This window comes from Rasamsonia byssochlamydoides (assembly GCF_041956645.1).
Source record: "Rasamsonia byssochlamydoides strain NRRL 3658 unplaced genomic scaffold VTN77scaffold_16, whole genome shotgun sequence".
Lineage (NCBI taxonomy): Eukaryota > Fungi > Ascomycota > Eurotiomycetes > Eurotiales > Trichocomaceae > Rasamsonia > Rasamsonia byssochlamydoides.
Window position 1 is genome coordinate 403,865 of NW_027192399.1, and position 23,015 is coordinate 426,879.

At 47.1% G+C, this 23,015-nt stretch overlaps 8 protein-coding genes and 1 non-coding gene across 9 annotated transcripts; 7 read left to right on the forward strand and 2 right to left on the reverse strand.

The window, feature by feature from the left end:
• Positions 1-766: 766 nt before the first annotated feature.
• Positions 767-1,678, forward strand: VTN77DRAFT_2142 (uncharacterized protein; the record flags this gene model as incomplete). Its single annotated transcript, XM_069417951.1, has 1 exon — positions 767-1,678. One exon carries the CDS (start codon positions 767-769, stop codon positions 1,676-1,678), a length of 912 nt encoding a protein of 303 aa, XP_069279622.1.
• Positions 1,679-6,617: 4,939 nt separating this feature from the next.
• Positions 6,618-7,729, reverse strand: VTN77DRAFT_2143 (uncharacterized protein; the record flags this gene model as incomplete). The annotated part of the gene is made up of 3 exons (XM_069417952.1): positions 6,618-6,938; positions 7,057-7,414; positions 7,515-7,729. 3 exons carry the CDS (start codon positions 7,727-7,729, stop codon positions 6,618-6,620), a joined length of 894 nt encoding a protein of 297 aa, XP_069279623.1.
• Positions 7,730-8,320: 591 nt separating this feature from the next.
• On the forward strand, positions 8,321-9,640 carry VTN77DRAFT_2144 (uncharacterized protein; the record flags this gene model as incomplete). Its single annotated transcript, XM_069417953.1, has 1 exon — positions 8,321-9,640. One exon carries the CDS (start codon positions 8,321-8,323, stop codon positions 9,638-9,640), a length of 1,320 nt encoding a protein of 439 aa, XP_069279624.1.
• Positions 9,641-10,425: 785 nt separating this feature from the next.
• Positions 10,426-11,203, forward strand: VTN77DRAFT_2145 (mitochondrial 54S ribosomal protein mL54; the record flags this gene model as incomplete). The annotated part of the gene is made up of 2 exons (XM_069417954.1): positions 10,426-10,891; positions 10,947-11,203. The coding sequence occupies 2 exons, from the start codon at positions 10,426-10,428 to the stop codon at positions 11,201-11,203; spliced, it is 723 nt and encodes a 240-aa protein (XP_069279625.1).
• Positions 11,204-11,917: 714 nt separating this feature from the next.
• VTN77DRAFT_2146 (uncharacterized protein) lies at positions 11,918-12,757 on the forward strand (the record flags this gene model as incomplete). Its single annotated transcript, XM_069417955.1, has 2 exons — positions 11,918-11,962; positions 12,071-12,757. 2 exons carry the CDS (start codon positions 11,918-11,920, stop codon positions 12,755-12,757), a joined length of 732 nt encoding a protein of 243 aa, XP_069279626.1.
• A 110-nt stretch (positions 12,758-12,867) lies between these two features.
• On the reverse strand, positions 12,868-13,753 carry VTN77DRAFT_2147 (uncharacterized protein; the record flags this gene model as incomplete). The annotated part of the gene is made up of 2 exons (XM_069417956.1): positions 12,868-13,628; positions 13,702-13,753. The coding sequence occupies 2 exons, from the start codon at positions 13,751-13,753 to the stop codon at positions 12,868-12,870; spliced, it is 813 nt and encodes a 270-aa protein (XP_069279627.1).
• A 946-nt stretch (positions 13,754-14,699) lies between these two features.
• VTN77DRAFT_2148 (uncharacterized protein) lies at positions 14,700-15,036 on the forward strand (the record flags this gene model as incomplete). Its single annotated transcript, XM_069417957.1, has 2 exons — positions 14,700-14,860; positions 14,928-15,036. The coding sequence occupies 2 exons, from the start codon at positions 14,700-14,702 to the stop codon at positions 15,034-15,036; spliced, it is 270 nt and encodes an 89-aa protein (XP_069279628.1).
• Positions 15,037-15,460: 424 nt separating this feature from the next.
• Positions 15,461-15,557, forward strand: VTN77DRAFT_t40. Its single transcript has one exon. It is a non-coding gene; the product is annotated as a tRNA-Thr (tRNA).
• Positions 15,558-19,352: 3,795 nt separating this feature from the next.
• VTN77DRAFT_2149 (uncharacterized protein) lies at positions 19,353-21,801 on the forward strand (the record flags this gene model as incomplete). Its single annotated transcript, XM_069417958.1, has 4 exons — positions 19,353-19,718; positions 19,848-20,679; positions 20,746-21,361; positions 21,636-21,801. The coding sequence occupies 4 exons, from the start codon at positions 19,353-19,355 to the stop codon at positions 21,799-21,801; spliced, it is 1,980 nt and encodes a 659-aa protein (XP_069279629.1).
• Positions 21,802-23,015: the final 1,214 nt, after the last annotated feature.

Consider the following 23,015-nt stretch of genomic DNA (forward strand, 5'->3'; position numbering starts at 1 on the left):
GCCGAGACTCTCTTGGCGCGTCAACTACTCCGTACTCCGTATGTGGATGACGGATCTTGTCGAAAGTGCCAGCGAATGTTCGATGCGCTGGAGCGAGCGTTCTGGCCTGGGCCCTTGGCTCTTAAAACTGGTGCGAAGAAGCGAGGTATCGAATGAGTATGTCAGCCCCAAGCAAGGCAATTCTTCAGCTGGTTCTGCAGGAAGTATACATCGCCAAAAATGGCTGGATGGGTTTACCTGCATGCTGACTCAAGGACCGAGGGCTGAATGCCTTCCATAGAGCACTTTCAGGTAGGAAGGAACTGCCGAGGAGGATAGAAATGGACAGTACGAAGAATCAAGTGTACCTCAAGAGAGTCTGTACTCTATGTACGGAGTCCTCCGTACAGTATCTGTACTGTAGACCACCTCAGCCACAGGAGGTCCCGTGCCGTGGCGCATGAGCAACCGTGAAACGTAACGGAGACACGAACTCTTTATTCTCGTTCAGGTCATGTGTAGATTCGTTTTTTTATCAGATCGACCCGCCAAGCATTAATCGCCCTGGATAGGTACCAAGCTCTCCGCCTGTGGAACGTCCAAACCAGAGTCTCCGGAGCAGTCCACCTGATCACCATCTACTGTACTCTGTCAAACGTCATTTTTCAGGAGGAAATATGGTGATGATTTTTTAGTGCGTAAGAGTAGAGCGTCAACTTTACGATCCTTTTTTCCACTTTTTTCTTTCGATTTTTTTTTTCCCCCCTGGAAATACAACTCAACAATCATGACTCTCGATAAACACGTCCTACAGGCCAGCAGGTCAAGATGGAGGTCCTGGTCAACCAAGACGAAAGTCTTGATCATCTCGCTGGTGTTATTCCTCATCGTCGCCCTAGCAATTGGCCTGGGAGTCGGACTTGGCATCGGCCTCAAGCGCTCGCCTCCACCGAATACGACAACATGGCAGCCGCAGGTGCGCACATCCTGGCAGATCGAGCTGCTCTACGCGCTGAACGACACCTCCGTCGACGCAGAGGTGTACGACATTGATCTGTTCAGCAACAACGCCTCGATCATCGCGCAGCTTCAAGATGCTGGACGCCGGGTGATCTGTTACTTCTCCGCGGGCAGCTATGAGAACTGGCGCCCTGACGCCAATGAATTCCAGCCTTCCGACCTGGGAAACACGCTAGATGGCTGGCCTGACGAGAGATGGCTGAACATCAACTCCGCGAACGTCCATCGCATCATGAAGGCGCGTCTGGACATGGCCAGCGATAAAGGGTGCGACGGAGTCGATCCGGACAACGTCGACGGCTACGACAACGACAACGGCCTGGACCTGACCGAGGCGGACTCGATCAACTACGTCAACTTCCTCGCCAACGAGGCGCACGCACGCAACCTGTCGATCGGGCTGAAGAATGCGGGGGCAATCATCCCGTCGGTCATCGACAACATGCAATGGAGCGTGAACGAGCAGTGCGTGCAATATGACGAATGCGACACGTACGCGGTATTCATCGCGGCGGGAAAGCCGGTCTTTCACATCGAGTATCCGAAGGGTGACGATACGAACAATAACCAGCTGGTGACGGCGGCAGAGAAGGCTGCGGCGTGTAATTCCACGAATGCGGCGAATTTCTCGACCATTCTCAAGAATATGGATCTTGATAACTGGATTGAGACGTGCTAGCGTGTCGAAGTACGAATGCCATAATATGATACCCTACTATAGTATATTGTATCTCCCTGTTGATGATTCTTTACAATTGTATATCTCATCACAAATTTTCCATAGCGTTAACACATGGAGTAGTGAGGCAGATCTTCGTTACTGGTTTCTTGTAGGTATATGCCTATGTAATAGTGGAAAGCACCACTGGGTAGGTATTGGGCATTAGCTTCTTGCAAAGCTCAGCTCAGCTCAGCTCAGCTCAGCTCAGCTCAACTGCCAATCTCTCAATCTTCAGTAAGAGTGTACTCCGTGAATTGGGATGCTCGCCCTATCAACTCCATCCCGCTCATCGTGGAAATATTCACCCTCAAGACGTAGATCTAGATTCTGTCGATCAATCGATTGATCGACTGATCGAGCACTAACTAAAATGCTCGCTCGATCGGTAATTTTACCTGCCTAAGGTGCGGATCTCTGCTTTGTGCAGGTCTATTACTTCGCTGTTCGGTACAAAATACTCCATAGTCATTCTTGAAAATTTTCAGGCTAACTCCGCTTCCTACGGAGTACAGTTGACCAAATACTCCGTACGTGGATACTGTGAGGAACTGAAGACGAAGCTCGGAGAATTCCCGAGTCGACCGGCACTGACAGGACTGAATTAAGAAACCGGGCCATGGGTCTCTTCCCTCGCTTCCATCCATCCAGAGCCATGGATGGATAGATTTTCTGTAAAGCCCAGCCCTGGCGACCAGATGAAAGGAAGTTCGTTCGTGTTCGTGTTCGTTTTGGTCCTGGCTGGACTGGTCAGGTATGATGTACAGGGAATTCCTAGCTTAGCATATTACCGTCATATACGCTGTTTGTGTATTACTGATACACGGGAGGAACCTTGGTACAGGTCCCTGGTCGGGTACCTAAGGGGTCCCGCCGGTACCTGGGACCTCTTGGTACCTTGGTCCACTGTGGTCCGCCCCACCAGATCTCTAATAGAGGAGAGCCTCTAACCTTGCTAACAGTAGTACCAGTTTCTTTTTTTTCTTTCTTGTCTTCTTTCAAAATACGGAGTACAGAGTAACTTCATTCCAAAGCACCTGTCAAATTTACCTACACTACCGAGTCCTAGGTGCAGTACCTCAGCCTAGTTAGTAGCTTCTAGTTTTCTGCCAAGATCCCAAAGATCTTTCTACCTAGCTACAAAACTACCTAAACTAATACTGTAAGCTCGACGGAAGGAGATCCGTGCGATCCAATTGGAGGCGTTTGTTTTACTGCACCAGCCACCAGCCACCAGCCATCAGCCATCAGCCATATCCATTTTCACTCAGCAAGCAAATCAAATCCCGGGAGTTGAGCTCACTTTCCAATGTGACCAGTCACTTGCCAGACTGCGTTGCTAGTTAGTATAGTATGCAGGAGCTGAATTGAGGAGAGAAGGAAAAAATAGCCGAGAGAAAGGGAGAGAGGAAAGAGTTGAACCTGAGAAACTTTTTCATATGTATGTACTGTATGTACAGTCCAGTCCTGGTCATCTTTTTAGGGTTAGGGCTAGTCATGTAGGTCACAAAGAAGGTCACGTGACACAAGTCTTATTCTTCTTCCTTGACTACTACTGAAACCACTCTCAACTTCTTAACTTGTAACCTAGCTGGTTAGCTGCCATCACAACGTTACATTTGCTCCACTGTAAGAGGCACGGTGCTCCGTACCTGTAGGCATCCATGGCTCGTGGCGGATGTGATGATTTGAATGAATGGATAGAATTGCTGGAAACACGTGGCTCGGGCTTGGCCCGAAGAAGCTTGGGGCCCTGTATGGAGTACAGATCGTCTCTAAGACATGCATAGACAGGGTAGCAGGTAGCAGGTAACACAGAAGCAGGTGGTATGTGGTAGTACTGGAGTAAGTGTATCGTTGACAGACACTTGACAGGGGCGACACAATTTGTTATTATAAAGAAACAACACAAAAGGATCAGCATATAGCCCTATCTAGCTCTGTTGCAACTACTGGTAGATAGGGATAGGAATAATTATTCTGATGGAGTTAGGTACGTAGTTCTTTGTCTCGTTTCATCTCTCTCCTCCCCGCCGGCAGGGGGAATATTCCATTGGTCAGTAATAATAGTAATAGTAACAATAACTACCTATGCTTGAAGTACAGAGTAGTCATTTTTTGTTGTTGTTACTGATTGATTGGAGTTGGTTAACTTGGCGATCAAACAAAAAACCAACAAAACCAACAAAACCCAAGTTAATCCTATCCAAAGAAACGGGACCCCACCGAGCATCTTGAAACAATAAACAATCCGGTTGAAACGTCGTTTCGCCCCATCCATGGATCCTTTTTCTTGTTTCCCTTTTCCCCCCTCTCCTTCTCGTCATCATATTAGCTAATAATGTCTGCTTTCATGCCGTATATGGAGTACGAAGCTGATCTAATTCACTATTTTTCAGTTCCACAACCCCAGTGCACAGACACCTGCTAATAAAGGGAACTAAAACGCTGATCAGGAAACACGTCGAATCGAGTCTCCACTCGCCTAGATCTGTACTGGATGGAGTGCAGTGCCTGACTTAGGGTTCTTTTTTAGTAGCCCTACCTAGGCGCCTAGGTATGTACAATAGAGTGATACAGAGTAATTGGATGGGAGTCACAGGATAGAATTATTATTATTGTTCCTTTTCTTTTTTCCCTTCTCAGGCGACTACAGCGGGTACCTGCCTAGGTACTCTACTGTACAGTACATACTTATGTATGTATGTATGTACATTACTACCAACGTAGGATTTAATTAATAATACAGCTACGATTGAATGCACTGCGCAGAATAGCATCATACCTAACTAATAATATAATACCAATTTCCTTCCTTGCTTGCTTGCTCGCCAGGAATTAATTCGTTGAACCTTTTTGGATATATTTTCTTTCTTTCTTCGCTACAGACCTTTTCTGCTTTCATACATGCTTTTCTACTTTTCTTTCAGTGTGACTGTGACTGTGACTGCGTACCCCACCTGCCCCTCTCTCCCCCTCAAAGAGCTGAGTTCAGCTGACTGAGAGAGAGAGAGAGAGAGAGAGAGAGAGAGGCTGAAAGACAGTTTCCAATATTATTACGATATCGGATATATTTCCTATTTTTCTACCTACAGTTACACAAAAGAAAAATCTGGCTCTTTTCATATAAATCTTTTCCAGATTTGTCTGTATTACTCCGTACGTACTTACGTCTCGTGTCTGTCTGACCAATGATAACGTTAATTACCAGACTATGTATGTACATGCAATACTGTCTATGTATGTACTCTACAACCGATTCGGTTCAGAAGAATAGCTGGACTGGACAAGAAGCTTGGTTTGGATTGGATTTATCGTCGGCAATAAGGATAATAATATACGGGCCTGCCTGCCTGACTAGACAAACAGCCAATCTGTCAGCAGCTAGGTACATACCTAGGTAGGTAGATCAGTCGCTAGCTAGCTGGCGATCTGTCTAATTACCCCTCCACCTAATCCCTGTCCAGAGTAGTACTGTACATGTACAGTAGTTACCTACCCAGCCATCGACAGTAGATTCCTAAGGAAGAAAATATAACCAATGAGTCAAACACGCTTGTTTATACTGTAGTCAGTCAGACATACAGCAGGCTGAACTAAGCACAATGCAGTGCACTGCCCTGCAATGCAATGTATACTGCAATGCAATGCAATGCCCACTCCACACAAATCGATTCATTCCCATCCAATCGTTACAATATTCCGTTTCCTTTTTCCCCGATATTCCCCATTCCATGTGCATATAACTGGATTTATAATTATTTCCTATGCATATGCATACGTATGAATATGCATGCAGATTGGATGCTGGATGGGCTGTGACAGATGCGATTGGCCACGGCAAAACGAAACATATCCAATATGCGGCGTTTACATGTCCTGTCCTCGCACGTCATCCTCCCGATGTTGTCAACATCAATATCGTGTGTTTTTTCTACAGAGAGTGTGTGTGCTATTAATGGGTTGTTCTATTCAACTTCCCTGTTCCTGATGCTTGTTGGTCAGTCAGTCAGTCAGTCAGTCCATTCAGGAGAAGACCAGGAGTGTCCCGCCCTTAATTAAAGAAGAGGAAAAGCAACAGAGTTACAAATCCACAAGTATACCATACTACTCGATCTTACTACATCAAGTCAATCACATGACACAGAAAATAAATCCAATCGTGTTTACAGCACAGTACAACAAGGCGTCAAGTCTACCCCTAAGCAGCTAGCAGCTATCCTAGCTCAAGGCAAGGCTGGCGAATTGTTGTCTGTTTCAAGATGCGCTCCCATCGGCCATATTACTGGCCCGTGACTGGTGTCAAAACTCTGATGAAACTTTTGGCAAGGCGTAAGAACCTTAGGTATGCACATACGAGGATAAGAGGCTAAGTTTCTTTCTCGTAACAAAAATAGTAATTAATTAATTAGTTAGTCAGATCAGATTGTTTTAGGTTGGGTAGATCAGATCCATGTTGATGGAGGGAGGGCAGGGCGGCGGCTAGGATATACCTAGCCCCATTGTGTATTGTAACGAAATGTATTGTACTGTAATAAATACTGAACATTCTGTTACCACGACAATACATGATACACAGGGACAGAGCATGGGATCAGGGGCTATTTGCCAGTCACGTACCTGTTGCTAAAGTGAAGCTGCTCAGGCAGAATGGTCAGGAACAGGTTAACCAAGTGTGGTGCTTCCTGGCGAGTCTCTCAGCTTCTTGAGGAAGTAGAGAACGAACTATATTCATATATGTATTGTTACCATAGATGTCATCAATCGTCAGAGAAAGGAGTGCTCCATGTACAGAACCCAGAAGAAAGAAAATAACAATGAAAGAAGAATTCAGCTCTATCCTGCACCATGCAATGAAGAAAAGACATCAGGTCGGTCGACGACGGCCAGTCGAGCCGACTCACTCCGCCATACAATCAACAAACTCCGCCCAATTCGGATCAAAGCTGGCGTAGAAATCGCTGCTCAAATGCGTGATGAACACTTCATCAGCGACCTCGCGCGAATCCTTGACCAAGCTGCGCAGCTGCGCGTCTTGGATGTTGCTCGGCACCGAATGGATGATCACGCACAGCTCGGTTCGATTGCCCTCGGCGACATTCGTGAGAATCTTCGCCTCGTTGCGCTGCAGGAAGGTCGCGTAGGTGTCTTCAAACACCACCGTCGAATCGGCTGTTGCGAGGTAGCGAGGATCCGGCACAGCTCCGGGGTTGTGGACCACCTGAGAAATAAGTATTAATTTATTCATCAGATCAGATCTCGTTGGAGTAAAATAACCGACTGTAAAATTACTGTAACGTAAAATACCTGCCGTATGTAGCACAAGGAAACTGACTTACCAGGTTCTCCGGCCCCAAACCCTTGCTTTGCTTGACTAGCGCGGTGAGCTCTTGGAAATATGCCAAGGCATTAGCATCGAACTGCTGGGGCGTCTCGTCAAAGAAGATCCCGTTGACGGCTAGACTGCGGTTGGCACTCTGGGTCGGCCACGCGGCGTACGTCTCGATATCCTTGCGAACCAGGGTGATGTTCCGCGTGGCATAGGTGGTGGCAACATACCCGAGGAGGCGCACATTGTTGTACCCAGCCAGGTTGGGGATCTCGCGAGTGTAGTTGGCGTCGGGCAGGGGATTGGGTCCGGGGCCGTTGCCTGGGTTGATGACCACGGTGAAATTGACATCTGGATGGTTTCGGACGCTGTGGCAGATTTAATATCAATCAATTGCAAAGATCCAGCAGAGCACATGTACAGAAGATAAACCAGTCGTCCAAGGCGGATGTTGATGGACAGACGTACACCTCCTCAAGTGGCGTCCAAGCGCCTGGCGCAGGGTAAACGTATAATGGAACAAAGACTGTAGACTTCGGACCCATGCTGTTCTTCTTTCTCAAAGTAATGACAACCGCCGGTGGAATGACGACAGCGAGAATTGCGATGAATATGAAGACTCCGAGAACGAGTCGGGGGCGCCTTGTCTTGAGGCAGCCCCTAACTCCTTTTGCGCGACCCATCATGGTATTGTATCCTCCGTATTGCTGGACTGTAAGGTGCAATGAAAGAACTCGGTATCAGGAATAGCGCCGATATCCCATACGCCTAATAAAGGCCCCACGCTCCTAAAATAGATAGTCGAGGCTGCCTGTGCCTGTGTCTGAGGTGTCTGAAGCAGGTCGTCCATACACGACTGTGCAGGAAGGAACCTTGGGGCTTATTCGACACATCGGGCGTATCGCTGTCACAGATGCATGAGGCGAATGCGGTCCACGAATCGCGACGAACCCACTTCAGATCCTAGTCTATAGGGCCACATCTGCTGGTCCACTGACAATGTGGCAAGTCAGATCCTTCTCCGGATAGAACGGGTAAGGTAAGAAAAAGAAAAAGTAGCAAGGTGTGAAAGAGGAAATGTTCCTGGCTAGATCTAGAATTGTGTGATTTTGCTATAGACTGAGCGAACATCGTCCACTGCCCCCAATATAAGAAGAGACCTAGATTCCGTGATGATCATCTCCCAAAGCTTCCTAACTCGAGCCACTCGTTGTATTTCTGCTTTATTCCAACTTGAGTCGATCGCTTCTTCTGTGCCAGTGATTCCCATCCACATGTCCCAATTCCACATCTCTTCCGAAGACGGGATCAGCCCGTCACAGAGTGATGCGAGCTCACCACTCCTCCTACATTCACCTCCCGGTGCAGACACACCGGCGACGCAACCATCTGTATTATTCGATGATGATCTGAACCATCTCTTGCAGGACTTGGTGTCGGACGACCAATATATCCTTGTCACGGGAGGCCTCGGATTCATCGGCAGCCACACCACGCTGGAATTGCTGAAAGCGAATTACAATGTCATTGTGATTGACAACCTCTGTAACTCTTACGAGAATGTCTTCGATCGCATCCACATGTTGGCCGCCAAGTACCACGAGGAGAAAGGGACCCCCATGCCTTCGCTCAAGAAACATAGTCACGATTACCGGGACACGACCGCCTTGCGCGAGCTGCTCGAGAAATACAAGCTCCCATCCTGGTGGGGTGCACCGAAGTCCAAGATCGCCGGGGTCATCCACTTCGCTGCACACAAGGCTGTTGAAGAGAGCATCCGGCAACCATTGAAGTACTATGCAAACAACGTCAGCGGCCTCATCGACTTTGTCGAGATTCTTGGCGAGTACGGAATCAAGACCTTCATCTTCTCTTCCTCAGCAACAGTATATGGAACACTCGCAACGTCGAATCTTCCACTCAAGGAAGAACTTTGTGTCCACAAGCAAGAAATCGTCAGAGATGACGACGGACAAGAGAGAGTTGTACAGCCCGGTTGCACCGGAATCACCAACCCTTACGGCAGAACCAAGTGGATGTGCGAAGCTATCTTGGCGGATCTCGCGGCATCGGACCCGGAATGGACGATTGTCGCTCTCCGCTACTTCAATCCCATCGGATGCGACCCTTCTGGTCTTCTGGGCGAGGATCCAAAGGGAATTCCCACCAATCTTCTCCCGGTTGTCGTCAAAGTGATGACTGGCCAGTACGAAGAGCTGCAGATGTTCGGCACAGACTGGGATACAGAGGACGGCACGGCCGTCCGGGACTTCATTCACGTCACTGATCTCGCCCGAGGACACATCGCAGCCCTGAACGCCGCCAACGAGGGAAAGCTGCGCGAAAACTTCCGGACATTCAACCTCGGGACCGGCCAGGGTCACTCAGTCCTCGAAGTGGTTAAGACGATGGAAAACGTATACGGGAAACCGATTGCAAGAAGAGCCGTTGCACGGCGCGCCGGGGACGTCGGTTACTGCGTTGCAGTACCCGAGAGGTCCTCGCAGGAACTTGAATGGAAGACGGAGAAGAGCTTGACAGATGCTTGCGTTGACATATGCAATTTTCTGCGTGTTAGTGGGCTCACAAAATAGAGTCAAGTTGAACATGGCTCCATTCTTCTGCTTGTCGCTTTGCATGTCGCTTCTTCCTTGCATTTCTTTCTTGAATCTCCAGCACTATACTCAAATTCCTTGTTTAAATTGCGTTATATGCACTGGATGTTTGTGTTATATGCATTGGATGTTCATTGTCTCCTAGATATGGTTGGAAAAATGGGTTGAGTCCGGTGTACATGTTCTAGGTCGGACGTGGCTGCAATCCTGTCATGTATGGTAGCAAATAGATTGGCATAATATAATTCTATAGTAGCAGAGCAGTCATTAAGTTCTGCGAGTTTTGACTGGATATTCTCTGTTTCATTCGAGCGTGAGCAGGTAGAGAGAACGTCCAACACTTGCAACCGGACCAACACGTTGGAATCTATCAATTGAATGGATGTATTGCAGAAATTTGATCTGCAATAGCATCAATTTGATCTGGATTTTCAGAAGTGAATAATCAATTGAAGAATAAGGATGATCCTGAAGATGTACTCCGTAGTTGATGAATAGTGACATCTTAGGGACATCACCTGCGGGGGTGGAAACTGCGGAGGTGATGGTTGCTTAGTCATCACATGATCCCGTTATCCACGTGACCCGACTTCTCCGTCAAGCTTCCGCAAATTCATTCCGCATTTTTGTCGACAGCTCGTCCACCTCGAACCTTCTTCCCAGGCCAGCTGCCTCGTTGCGGCCTAGTCATTGACCTGCTTTAATATACTAACAGTATTCTGGTTGATCCTTTCTTCCCTGCACTTCTGAGTAATACCAGCACAATGATCTGCCAACGGTGCCGAACACATCTTCTACGGCTGCAGTTCCAGCAACATGTCGGCGCATCTTCCTCGTCATGCGCCCGCCTGTCACCATTAGTTAGGAGTCAGGTTCGCTTGTACAGCGACGGTCCTACGCCTCCTCCGCCTACGCCACGCCAGCCGCCGACAACCAAGAGACCTGTTAGCATTCCGACGCCGACACCTTCAGCCACGCCCGGCGGATCACAGCCTTCGAGCACTGAGGGAGCACAATCCGCAGCGAACCCTGAGAAACCTACAAAACCAGCGGTGGAGCGGCCGCTGAGCAGTTGTCCTGCTGGAACGAAACTACAGGGCCTCAACTACATGAAGAACAAGCCGGATATCTTCGCGATGGAAGACTCAGAATACCCGGATTGGCTGTGGACGTTGTTAGATGATCCGAAGAAGCAATCCAATTCCGAGAGTGGCGGAGTGGATCTAAGCAGTAAGGATATCCTTTTATGCATTGCCCAAGTATTCATCCTTCTAACTTCTTCCAGCCATGAACAAGAAGCAACGCAAACGATACGAGAAGAAGATGGCCGCACTCGCCGCAACACAACCCCCCAAGATCCCGCTCCACGAACAGGCGGTAGATATCACGCCTGCTCCGTACAACCGAAGCGATGCCGACGCACCGAAAGACATTGTGGCTGAAGCTGCTGAGAGTCTCGAGAAGAGGGCAGAGATTACCAAGAGCGCCCGAGAAGCTAGACGCAAGGGCATCCGCGAGTCGAACTTCCTGCGTGGCCTGTAATTTTATTCCGCCGACGGCGCGTGTACAATTAGCATGTTGAATTCTATGATTGGGTACGGCATCTCGAATCGATCGTCGCCAGTCTATTCTTTTGATATAGAATGTTTTAGCGACAAACTTGTATGCTCGAAAGAGGAAACCATTCTAGTATTCGAGGTGGTGAGAAATGTATGTGTTTCAGGGAACTTCCAACACCTTTACCACGGCCATACCTACCTACCTGGAATTATCTTGTTGCTAGAGAGTTCAATAGTCATCGATATTCTCATCCTCAGCGAGAAGCACTCTGCAGCGGCCTTAGAAGCACATATGAGATAATAGCTCAGCTGTTTGTTCAGTTCCAATCGCAGCTTAACGAATTCGGTGATTCGGTGATTCGGTGGTGCGTGAATGCCGGGATGGATATGTTCGCCGTTAGGGTCATCTGCGATTGGTAATGCAACAATAGTTTGAGATATCTACCTGACCTTCCTGCCTATAAAAAGGAGAAATATGTCCACCGTCTTTGTTTATGAGAGTGTTGTTCCTAGGATTTCGAATGTTTGGATTTGGATCTTCTTTCAGCTGGAGAAATAAATAAATAAATAAACTGCACATAAGATTGGAATAACGACGCTATTCCCAGGCTTCATTCATTCAGCAGTTGAATCAATTGCAACTGCAAATTGCACAAGAGAGAAGCATTCATTTTCTGAAATTCAACAGGTCTATAACATGGCCGTGATCCAGATCCAGGTCGTTTCAGACGTCGTCTGCCCGGTATGTCCCTCCTTCCCTTCGTCAGTCAGTCAATCAATCAATCAATCCACACCCATTGATATATGGTCCTGACTCTGGAAACTAACTCGGCAGTACTATGTATAACAGTGGTGCTACATCGGCAAGCGAAAACTCGAAAAAGCCATCTCGCTGTACCAAAAGACCTACCCAGGAGGCAAGAACGATTCCTTCGCCATTACCTGGTCAGCATACTACCTCAACCCCGACCTCCTCCCGGACAAGCTCGAGTTTCTTCGCAACCGCGTTGGCGCAGACAAGGCGGCGCTGATCGTGCAGCGCCTGGTCCAGACAGGGCGTGCAGAGGGCATCTATTTCAAGTTCGACGCTGGCAGCGGCAGGATCGGAAGCACGCGCGACGCCCACCGGATGATCTATCTCAGCAGGAGCACTGCCAAGTCGTCGGACGTGCAGGATCGGGTCGTCAAGAAGCTGTTTGTGGCGTACCATGAGCAAGGGAGGGATATCACGTCGCACAGCGTGCTGCGCGACGTGGCTGTTGAAGCGAGACTGGATGGACAGGAGGTGGATCGGTGGCTGAGTGCTGATCTTGGGGGGAAAGAGGTCGATGAGGAGGTAAGGCTGGCTCGTGAATCTGGCGTGTCTGGTGTTCCCGCGTTTGTTGTCCAGGGAGAGCATCGGCTGGATGGGGCGCAGGTGTGTCGGAGTTTATGGAGGTTTTTGCGAAAGTCAAGGAGGCTGCTGAATCTTGACGTACTGGACTGGATGTGTGTGTCTAGGCCCGATACTTTATGTTGGTATGCAGTGTACTCTTAACATTATTCTTGGACATTAGCGGAATAATGTCGAAGGTCGTTCTAGGAGGAAACAGATATGTCTATATTGCCTGCATATATATGTGGAATCTATCTGATAATCTTCTTACATTACAAACTGGCCACAGGCCATTCCTTCTCCTCGCCCTGGCCATTCACCCACGGCAGAGATGCCTCATATAGCCTCTTAAACGCATCGTCGAGGTCCATTACCTTCTCCCACAATCCCTTGTCCGTCCTTTCGAACCAGGCCAGATACGCAACAAGTTGCAGATCCGCGTACCCTGGCTTCGTCCCCTCGAAGAAAGGACCTTCCTTGCCGGGCTTGCCCTTCAGCATGTCCGCCAAGACGTTCAATTCCTTCTTCATGTCGTTCCAGACGGATTCCGCCGCTTCTTCGCTTTGGGGTAGCAGCTCCGCGAGAGGCTTCCCGAAGATCTTCGAGCGCGTCTCGTGGAAATATTTGCTTCCTCTCTCGTCCAGGATATCTGCGACTTTGGGCATGAGGATCGGGATGCCCTTCCCGACTACATTGCTGATGATCTTAGCCACCGCGAGAGCAAGGGCGTAGCTGGCGTCTCCGGAGGGAAAGAGAGGCGGGTATTGCGGCGCAGGGAATGTCTTATCCAGATGGAGAGCGATGGGGAGGGAGTCGTTCATGGCGCCATTTGGATTCGCCGTGACAGACGCCTTGTGGACGATCGCAGGAAGGGTGTAGGGCATCACTGCCTCCGCAAGCGGGGGGACATTGAGGCTCTTCAGCAGCGAAGCGATGTCAGGGTAGGAGATGAACGATTGGGTGTAAGGGATGCCCTTGTAGTTCAGCACGAGGCGGGTTTTGAGCGTGTTGGGGGACCAGGACTTCAAGGGGCCTGAGGAGATCAATATTATATCAGCCAATGCGGGGAATATCCTCGGAAAGGGGAGGGGCAGACATCACCGTACCTGGAAGCTTGGAAGTAATATCGAAGAAGTGGACAGGCTCGGTATTCGCCATGTTTGTCTCGTCGTATCTATCAATTGAATCGTTAATTCATAAAAGGGTGTTTGGAATGAGAAGACCGTTTCCCAGGTCATAAGAGAAGCTCGGGATCTATACATAGATATATACCGGAGACACAGCCACGTGCGTGGGGTAACGCTTACAAATCAGCATCTTGGCCTTGTCAAAATAGAATCCACTCCACAAAATCAGTCGTTGTTCGACAAATCTGTTTGGTCGCTGGTCGCTATGACATTTTTCAGCTGAGAGTAACTCCTTGACGCTTTCTCTGGCTCTCTGGGTAGTTCCGGCTCGCTCATCAAGACGCAATGGGTGGATGCGGGGAAACCCCGCGATGAAGCGAGCCGGTTCGAGGTAACGCATTTGAGTCAAGGGTCCTGACGTGAACGACAATTCTATCTCAACTTAAAGCGGGTCTAGCAGGGGTACTGAGTGTACAGCAGGTGCCACAGTCATTTGGGCCTTCTGTGGATTACCCTTCTCGGATGCCTGCCACAATCATATCTCAGGTCGACAAATTCAAACAATATTACATTGTGAAGCAGCCATGGGATGACCATCTCTGACGGCTGAATGGCCGCTATAAGGATAGCTATCTAGGCTGGCCACCCAACTTATATCGTTGCACCATTCCCGCCGCTGCAGAGCTATATCACCAGCATATGCGGAACATGATTGCGTCAAAAGTGAGACAGACAGAATCCAAGAATCAATCAATCAGGTCACAATTGAAACAAAGCAACACATGACTGAATAGAAGCTGGCATGTGTTTGAACAAAAACCGAAACAGAGTCAGCTATTCATATATACAGCAGAACAAGCAGGAGGACAGGATGTGGTCAGGGCATTCTGCTCTCTCAGCGATCTGCAGAGTTAACTCGACATTATATATGCATAATTTGGGGACGCAATGTACAATGGCTCGCACTCTGTCTATCGATGCATTTGGAGACAACCAAATGGGATCAAGGATCCAAGTCAGTCTCTGACATCTCTAAACCGGAGAGGTTGGTCTCTGCTGCGACGAGTCTCGGCCATCAGTCCGACAGTACCATCCCATCTGAACACTTTGACCGTTCACAGTTGTCAGTTGGCTATTGGTCAGGATAAGTCTTTGCATACTCTCCTGCCTATTGAGAAAATCCTCTTAGGCTAACTCTTCACTAGGGATGCAGATTCTAAGCTCAAGCAGGAGTACAACTACTATAAGTCAGGGTATGAAACAGGGGCCCACAGCAAGCGATCAAGTTTGTTGATCTTTATGAGAAGCCTATGAGAAGCCTATAAGAAGCCTATAAAGACTTGCGTTATAGGCTTGCGAAGGACCGAAGGCCCGGAACATCTAGATATAAGGTTTTAGGGGTGTAAGCCTATAAGAAACCCTTATAGAGCTTATAGTAGGTTTTTTCATAAGCTGTTACCTATCAAGTTTATAGTCACCTGACTTTGTTACCAGTGGAGCGAGGGGTTCAAGGCTTGTTATTATTGAGAGAAGCTGCAGAAATCAAGTACATACGGATCGCTTGCACGTGGCTCGATCTTGATTTCTTCAAGGCTAAGAACAAGAATGAGCAAAGAGTCGTAAGTCCAAAAAGGGGGCGAAGAAGAGAATTGCGGGAAGCCCTATACTACTTTTGGACAGAAACTAGTATAATCTGAATTTGTATAATTTTAGCTGTGTTGGCTTGATATCCAATTCAGCGCGTGTGGCCAAGTGGTAAGGCGTCCGTCTCGTACGACTACTTCTGGCTCCGTAGTTCAACGGAAGATTCGCGGGTTCGAATCCCGTCATGCGCATGATTTTTTTACTTTTCTCTTGCTACAGTAGGGCTTTGAAAAGGATTCATTTGTCAGTAGTGAGGAGAAGAGGTCTAGTAGAATAACTATTAAGCTACGATCAGAGGTATACCTTATCTACCTCAGTAGTTGGGGCTAATTATTATGGGAACTAAGGGTTAGCCCTAAGGTCATGTAATTAGTCAGCTTATATAGGCTGTTTCATGGCTCTGCGAAGGGAGCCGAATCAAAGTAAGGAAATCAACAACAATAATGTGGCAGCAAGAGACTTCCGGAGATTGTGCGACAATTATCTTAGATAGCGAATGGTGTCTAGAGAGTCAAAATGTTACAGCTCAGACGTAAGTTTAGGTTTCCTGCTTAGTGTCTACACAAGAAGATTGACCGACAGTATATAGATTAGATAATATTCGAGAGAGCAAGTGGATACCTGAGCTACATTAAGCACAAGCGGAATGATAATTACTGGAGTGCTTGTGTTGGCTGGTCATCTAAGCCTGCTCAACAAATTCAACAGCATATTGACGCATATTATTACCAGAAGAAGACATCTTTGCATTACTTCATTGTTTCAAAAGCCAGGTACTTTCGATCTATAAACTTTATTCTCCTTTGGAGCTTGCCTCCCAATATCTGTGAAGATGAGAGGTGCAAGGGACCGCGTCTTCTCCTCAACAATGTGCTTGAGATGGTTATGTGCCGAGCCTTTCAATCACTGTCAAATCTAGCACTCAAAGAATTCTTTGGTGAGCTAGACAAGTATGCAAACGTTGGTCTTAATGTTCTCCCCCCTACTTCAAGGAGTCCAAGTATCAACAAGATGGCAATACACTAAAGCATTCTCCGATTCTGAAGATCCACAGGTTCAGCAGTGGCCAGAAGAGAGAGCAGAACAGCAGAGGCTTATCATGTAGTCTTCTAACAAGTTAGGCCGTCGTTGCCAGCCCAAACTGAACCCAGAAGACTACAGGATTGCTTTAGAAAAAGCAATTCACGCACACCAAACACTCAGTCACCTTGAATCTTTTGAGGGCTGTGTCGACCTTATCTCATCACAACCCGAGAGTTTTGAGGCTTTGCTTAGGGAGACCGCATCTTCAGGCATACTACAGGAACCAACAGAACTTGTCCTCCCATTTGGTTCCTTCGAAGCACGAATCGGCTTTGTCCTAGACTGGTGTCCAGGAGATAGGAAGGCCAATGAGGATCACATCAAGAATCATATTACAGCACTGCCCCGTAGCATTAGGGACTGTGGCTTTAATAAGAATAATTCACTTATTTGGCCCTACAGTCTGCGACAATGCTATCTATTGGCAAGCAATAATTTCAGGGCTCAAAGCGCGCATGAAATCCAGCTCATCACATCTTTTCACCACACTCTCGTCCAACGATCCAATCTTCGGGTGATTATATTGTGCGGTCCCAATACAGAGGAGAGTATTATAACACCCGAAATTCAGAACAACAGTATCACTATTGATCTTCGAGGTCATTTCTACTCCGCTTATCTTGAGCTACGCGGAGCTGAGATTCAGCGGATATACATATGCCCACCAGTTTCACTGTCATCTCTACGATCTACTGAGTGGAAAGAATCTCTGCAGCTTGGAGAGACGATCAGATTTGCTACAATCATGACCAATACTCAAGGTATCCGTGCATTCTTCATGGCGAATCAAATGATTTTTCGTCGGATTCTTTGGCAGTACGCTGATGAGCACGATGGAAGATGTGACATCATGACCTCCAAAACAGTTGATCCAATCATCCTCGATTGGCTTGCTCTTAAGGGGCTACACGCGAAGAGCACATTTTGAAATTTGAAGAACTTGGTGGCACTTTGATCCGTGCGGTCGTTCTGTTCCTAGTGACGCTGCCTAAGAAACCCAAGGGAACATACAACTTCCAGATCCTGTCCTTGTTCGAGGAAAGGCTCAACCGGGACCTTAAGTCTGGAAGAGCTGGAATAGGCTCGGAAGCTCTATAAAGAGATACTTGCTTCTCCTGGAAGCAAGGAACGCAATATGGCCTCTTCGAGTGATCCAAGCAATATTGAAACGAGTAAGGACTTCGACAAAACCTTGGAGCGTTCCGAGAGACTCGGCGAGATCTTGGAAAATCCCGAGAAGCTTGACGAAATTTTGAAATTGGACATTTTCTAAGACCTCGAAGATAACAATCTTGAAGGGCTTTTCCAAAACCTGGAAAGTCCTATCCTGTTTGATGATTTTGAAGACCCACGATCCTTGGACGACACGGAAGATGCGGACCGTGCTGGTAGGATTTACTATCAACCGAGGATAAGGGTCATGACCAGAGATGAACTTTTAACTGGCCGTTTTTATAAGGGTGAGCAGAGCCAGACGATTGAGGATTACATTACAATCAATGTTCTCGACGTCAATGTGATAGTACGCTATCCTAATAATTGATTTTGAGCGTGGTTTTACTGTCAGAGTTGACATCAGCCCTATGGGTACTCGACACCCTCACCTCTTTGCCAAAAATGCTAGGGATGATGATCCAGCCTCTCGTGTAGCATTCCATGTTACTGGTACAACAAAGTCAGGGAACGGTTTTACAATATATCCCCACGCAAATAAACCAGACAAGAAGATACTTATGAAGGCCAATACTCTCTTTGACTCCCTGCAAGGTATGTTCCAAAGCCAATAAACCCAACAAGAATATATGATAAAGGTTAATACTCATTTTGGACATACAAGGGTTAACGTTTGGCCAACTTTCCAAGACGCCTCGGAGATACATCGTAGTCCAGAAAAAGGGATCCCTAGGCATTAAAGAGCCAAGAGTGATCAGATTTGTTGGTCGAGGTGATTTCACTGACGGAGTCTATCCGATATGGAATGAGACTCTTTACAAATCGCTATGGATTAATCATGTTTTCTCTTTATTATGTTACAAAATATACACAAGATGCTACTTGCGGGAGCTCTAAAAGTTTTGTTTCTTAATTTACCATCATTGATTGTTTTCTTTTTAATGTTTGAAACTGTCTGATTAGAACTACTATTCCAGCCTACTTCGAGCCTTGACGGAACGAAGAGTTCCCAACCAGGCCAACGTGATGCGCCACAACTGAGCCTTCAGGAACCTGTGCCAGACAATGATCACTCTGCGGCGTGCCTGAGCAGGGAACCAGGAGGCGGAATTACAGAGAGTTCTTCATCACATTGAGTCTCGCAAAATGTTGCAACCCAGGATGTCCCTAGGATACAAACATATACTCTGTGGACTATAGAGGAAAAAGACCAATTGTTAAGCTGGATATAGTCTATTCAAATCAAATATTTGCCTAAGATCGTCAACCTAAATCAATTTTTTTCTTAAAAAAAAATTATTCTACCAAAAGTAAAGATATACTAAAGTCTTAATATTTTCTTGATATAAGACTGAGCTTATCTATTATTAGTTTAATATACTAGAAGATTAAGGGTGTTATTTTTAGAAGTCAATTTAATTAAAAACAATAATTAGTTGGCTTCATCTCCAAAATTCTGCCCCTAAGGTATTCAAATTTTTTTAAAAAAACAGTTTGAGATACAGATTTTAAATTTAGCAAGAAAGAATTAGATAAGAGATCAACGAATATTGAACGTAGCGGGGTACGGAGAGTATACACGAGCAACGCGACTTAGCCAAAGCACACCGCCCGCTGTGCGGCTGAAACACCTGAAACTGTATCGTCCAGAGGGCTTGAGCTCCTATCTTCGACCAAAGTCACCAAGACACACCTTCCTTGGGCACTGAATACAACCACGTCGGGAAAAGATGGCTGACAGGCAGGATGCTCCTGCAACTTTGGACGCGTCGGCAGGACGACAAATATCTTCATTCTCAGCCCCAGTACGCTCCCATCTCAAGCGCATCTACGAGTCTCTATCGAGCATCTCCCCCAAACCAGCCTTTATAAAGCAGATTCAGAAAGATGTCATTGCTGAATCCGATGGAGATCCACTCGCATCCTTTTCTGGCTTTCTCACTTATATGGCCAGCACCGCTTCGAGAGCAAACCGGCCTGTAGAGCAACCGGATTTGTCTGCGCCAATCTCGCAGTACTTTATCTCCTCGAGTCACAACACCTACCTGACTGGAAATCAGCTGTATAGCGATTCCAGTACAGATGCATATACAAATGTCGGTGTTTCTTATTCCTGCTAAGATGTGAAATTGGCCGATTGAACTACTACATTGACTGTTTACGATGCGTTCTTCACCATTGAAGACGACGACCATTCAATACGTTATAGGCTGACGCTTGTGCAGGTGCTCCTTCGTGGCTGCAGATGTCTGGAAATCGACGTCTGGGACGGTGTCGCCAAATCTGCTAGTGCATCAGAGACCTCGAGTGTCAGCACCAGCACCAGCACCAGCGATGACGAGGGCGAAATCACAGTGAGCATTCACAGTAAATCGCTCCAGAATCACGAACGTAATCAGAAGGAGAAGCACGGTGAAGTCACCCACCACCACTCGCGCGTGAAGTCTCTTTCAAGGAGTCTCGGTAAACTGATGAGACATTCGCCATCGACTTCTCCCAAGACCTCTAAAGCAGCGGATATCTCTTTCACAGCCGTCACGACTACTGAAGAAGTAGTTGTTCACCGTCCTGAGCCTCGAGTCTTGCACGGGCACACTCTCACCAAAGAGATTGCTTTTCGTGACGTCTGCCATGCTATCCGGGACAGCGCATTTGTCACCAGTGATTTACCAGTGATTGTGAGCCTTGAAGTGCACGCCAGTCTCGAGCAACAGCAGATCATGGTAGACATCATGCAAGAGGTGTGGAAGGGCTTGCTGGTTGACATCACCCCCGACCTCGACATAGCCAACTGCGCACTTCCCCGCCTCGAGGACGTGAGACGAAAAATCCTGATCAAAGTGAAGTGGGCTCCTCCGTCCCAAGGTGCTGAGAATCCACATGATACCCTCGAGCAGAGCACGAGTCTGGAAGATACCACTGATGCTGCCAAAGGCGATACATTGACCAAAAAAGCATTGCAAACCAAGAAGGAAAAGGCAGGTAAAATCCTGCAGGCTCTCGGCGAGCTTGCTGTATATACAAGGGCATATCATTTCAGTCACTTCAACCAACCAGGTATGGCCCAATTTATACCCACTCACTCACCAATGGATTGCTTATTCGATATTCGATGGATGACAGAGGCAACAATACCTACTCACGTCTTTTCCTTGTCTGAGGCGGCTGTCAGAGAAGCCCATGAGACTCATCGCGAAGCTTTGTTGAATCACAACCGCCGCTATCTGATGCGCGTATTTCCTTCTGGGTTGCGCGTCAACTCGTCGAACGTCGATCCGTCATTCTTCTGGCAGCAAGGAGCTCAGATGGTGGCGCTAAATTGGCAGAGCTGCGACAAAGGCATGATGCTGAACGACGCCATGTTCGCCGACGGACCGGGTTGGGTGCTGAAGCCCCAAGGATACCGGGATGCCGACTGCTCTAGCGACGCTGATCTGAAACCTGTCACTCAGACCGTAGATCTCTCCATCGAAATATTTGCTGCCCAGCAGCTGCCGCTTCCCCTCGGGAATTCCGCGAAGGAGAAAAGTTTCCATCCATATGTCAAATGTCATTTGCATCTCTGCAAGATGGAAGAAGCGACAGCAGCTGTCAAAGACCGAAATGCCAATGTCGTCAGCAAGAATACGAAGATGAAGCTACGGACGAAGACGCACAGCGGAATCGATCCTGATTTTGGGGGCGAAAAGCTAACCTTCCCGCCTGCCACGCACATTGTGCAAGAATTATCATTCTTGAGGTTGGTACCAGAGCCTTCTTTACCTTTTTTTTTTACCGAACAAATTCCGTCCCGCAGCGGTAGTCAGCTCGAAGCTTCACGCTATCGGCCGACGGACTGCTCAGCAGTCTATGAAGCTTGCTCTGCGTCAGACGGAACTTTTATCTTGGTCTTCGATCGCTGCTAGAATGCATATGCATTGCATATTATCGACGGGAACGAATGCACCTCTTCAAACCCGTTCATTTCTCCGTCTAAACCGAGCAAGACTAACTAACCTTGCGGATATGTGCAGATTCAAGATCCAAGACGATGAGTTCGGCCAGGACAAGTTGGCGGCGTGGGCCTCCATCCGCCTTGATCGGCTGCAGCAGGGATATCGATTTGTGCGCTTGCAGGATGCACGAGGCCGGCCGTCTGAGGGGTTGCTGCTGGTGAAGATCAATAAGCAGATCTCGTGACGATTATTTTGTCTACCGGGTGATCTGCACGCGATTGATCCAGGCATCCAGACGTCAATCATCAATCAATCAATACGCGAGATGATATGGTACACACATACGCGGGAAGTATCTGCAGTACATACATATATAAACTATATACCCATATCGATAGTCTTTATTTATACGAATCCCAAAGGGGAGACCGACATAGCAGGCACACACACATACATACATATGTACATCCTTTCAACATAGAAGAAGATCTTGTGTTTTGATCTCCCTTCCACTGACAAATAATGTCATGACTTCTAAACTAGTAACTAACCACTACATAATTACACCCACCCATCCACCCATTTATTCATTGATTGGTTGAATCGTTCATCCATTCAATTCATGCGATTCTCACCACCTCTTCATCGCATCCTTCCATAGAAAGTCAATCAATCAATAAACTTAAGTTACTATAACTAGTTAGTTAAACTAAATGCAAGTCAAGTCGTGATTTGATTTGACTTGATTGATTTATCGATGCATGCATATACGGTCTGTCTATCTGTCTAGCCACTATACTAACTGCGGGGTATTAGATAGATTAGACTACCTAGGTAGGTAGAGTACTTACTCTGTAGGATAGGATAAGATAGGATAATAGGTCCCGGTAGGATAAGGGGTAGGTGGACTGTAGGGTTAGCTAATAACTATTTGCCGACTTCCCTCCCTCCTGCTTGTTCATTCGTTTGCTCATTTGTTTGTTTGTTTCCTTCCGTCCTGATTAGATTAGATTTAAGATTAATTGATCATTTCGATTAATTTCATAATTAAACCTTTTTTTTTATTTTTTTATTTTTATTTTTATTTTCTCGGTGCAGCCGGCTCGCCGGCTACATGCTTAGTTAGCTCCGTTGGCCCATGCACCTTTAAGTGAGGCATTACCCTACCTTTCCTATAGATATATATAAGCCCAAAGCCCTGAACCTCCTTCTGATTCCTTTCTTACTATAAGGTTATCTTACAGATGGGCTTAATATAATTGTTTCTATAGCTTTATCCTTTCTCTTTCTAATAATCCCCTTACTAAGTCTTGCTAGTTTTAATAAAAGGTTATAAGCCTAATATACTAATAGCTAACTAATAATAATATTATTCTAGATAGCTGTTACGAGCCAACAAAATGGGAAGCTGTCCAACACAGCAATGCATGATGAAACAATACCCCGCAAGGCAGGACA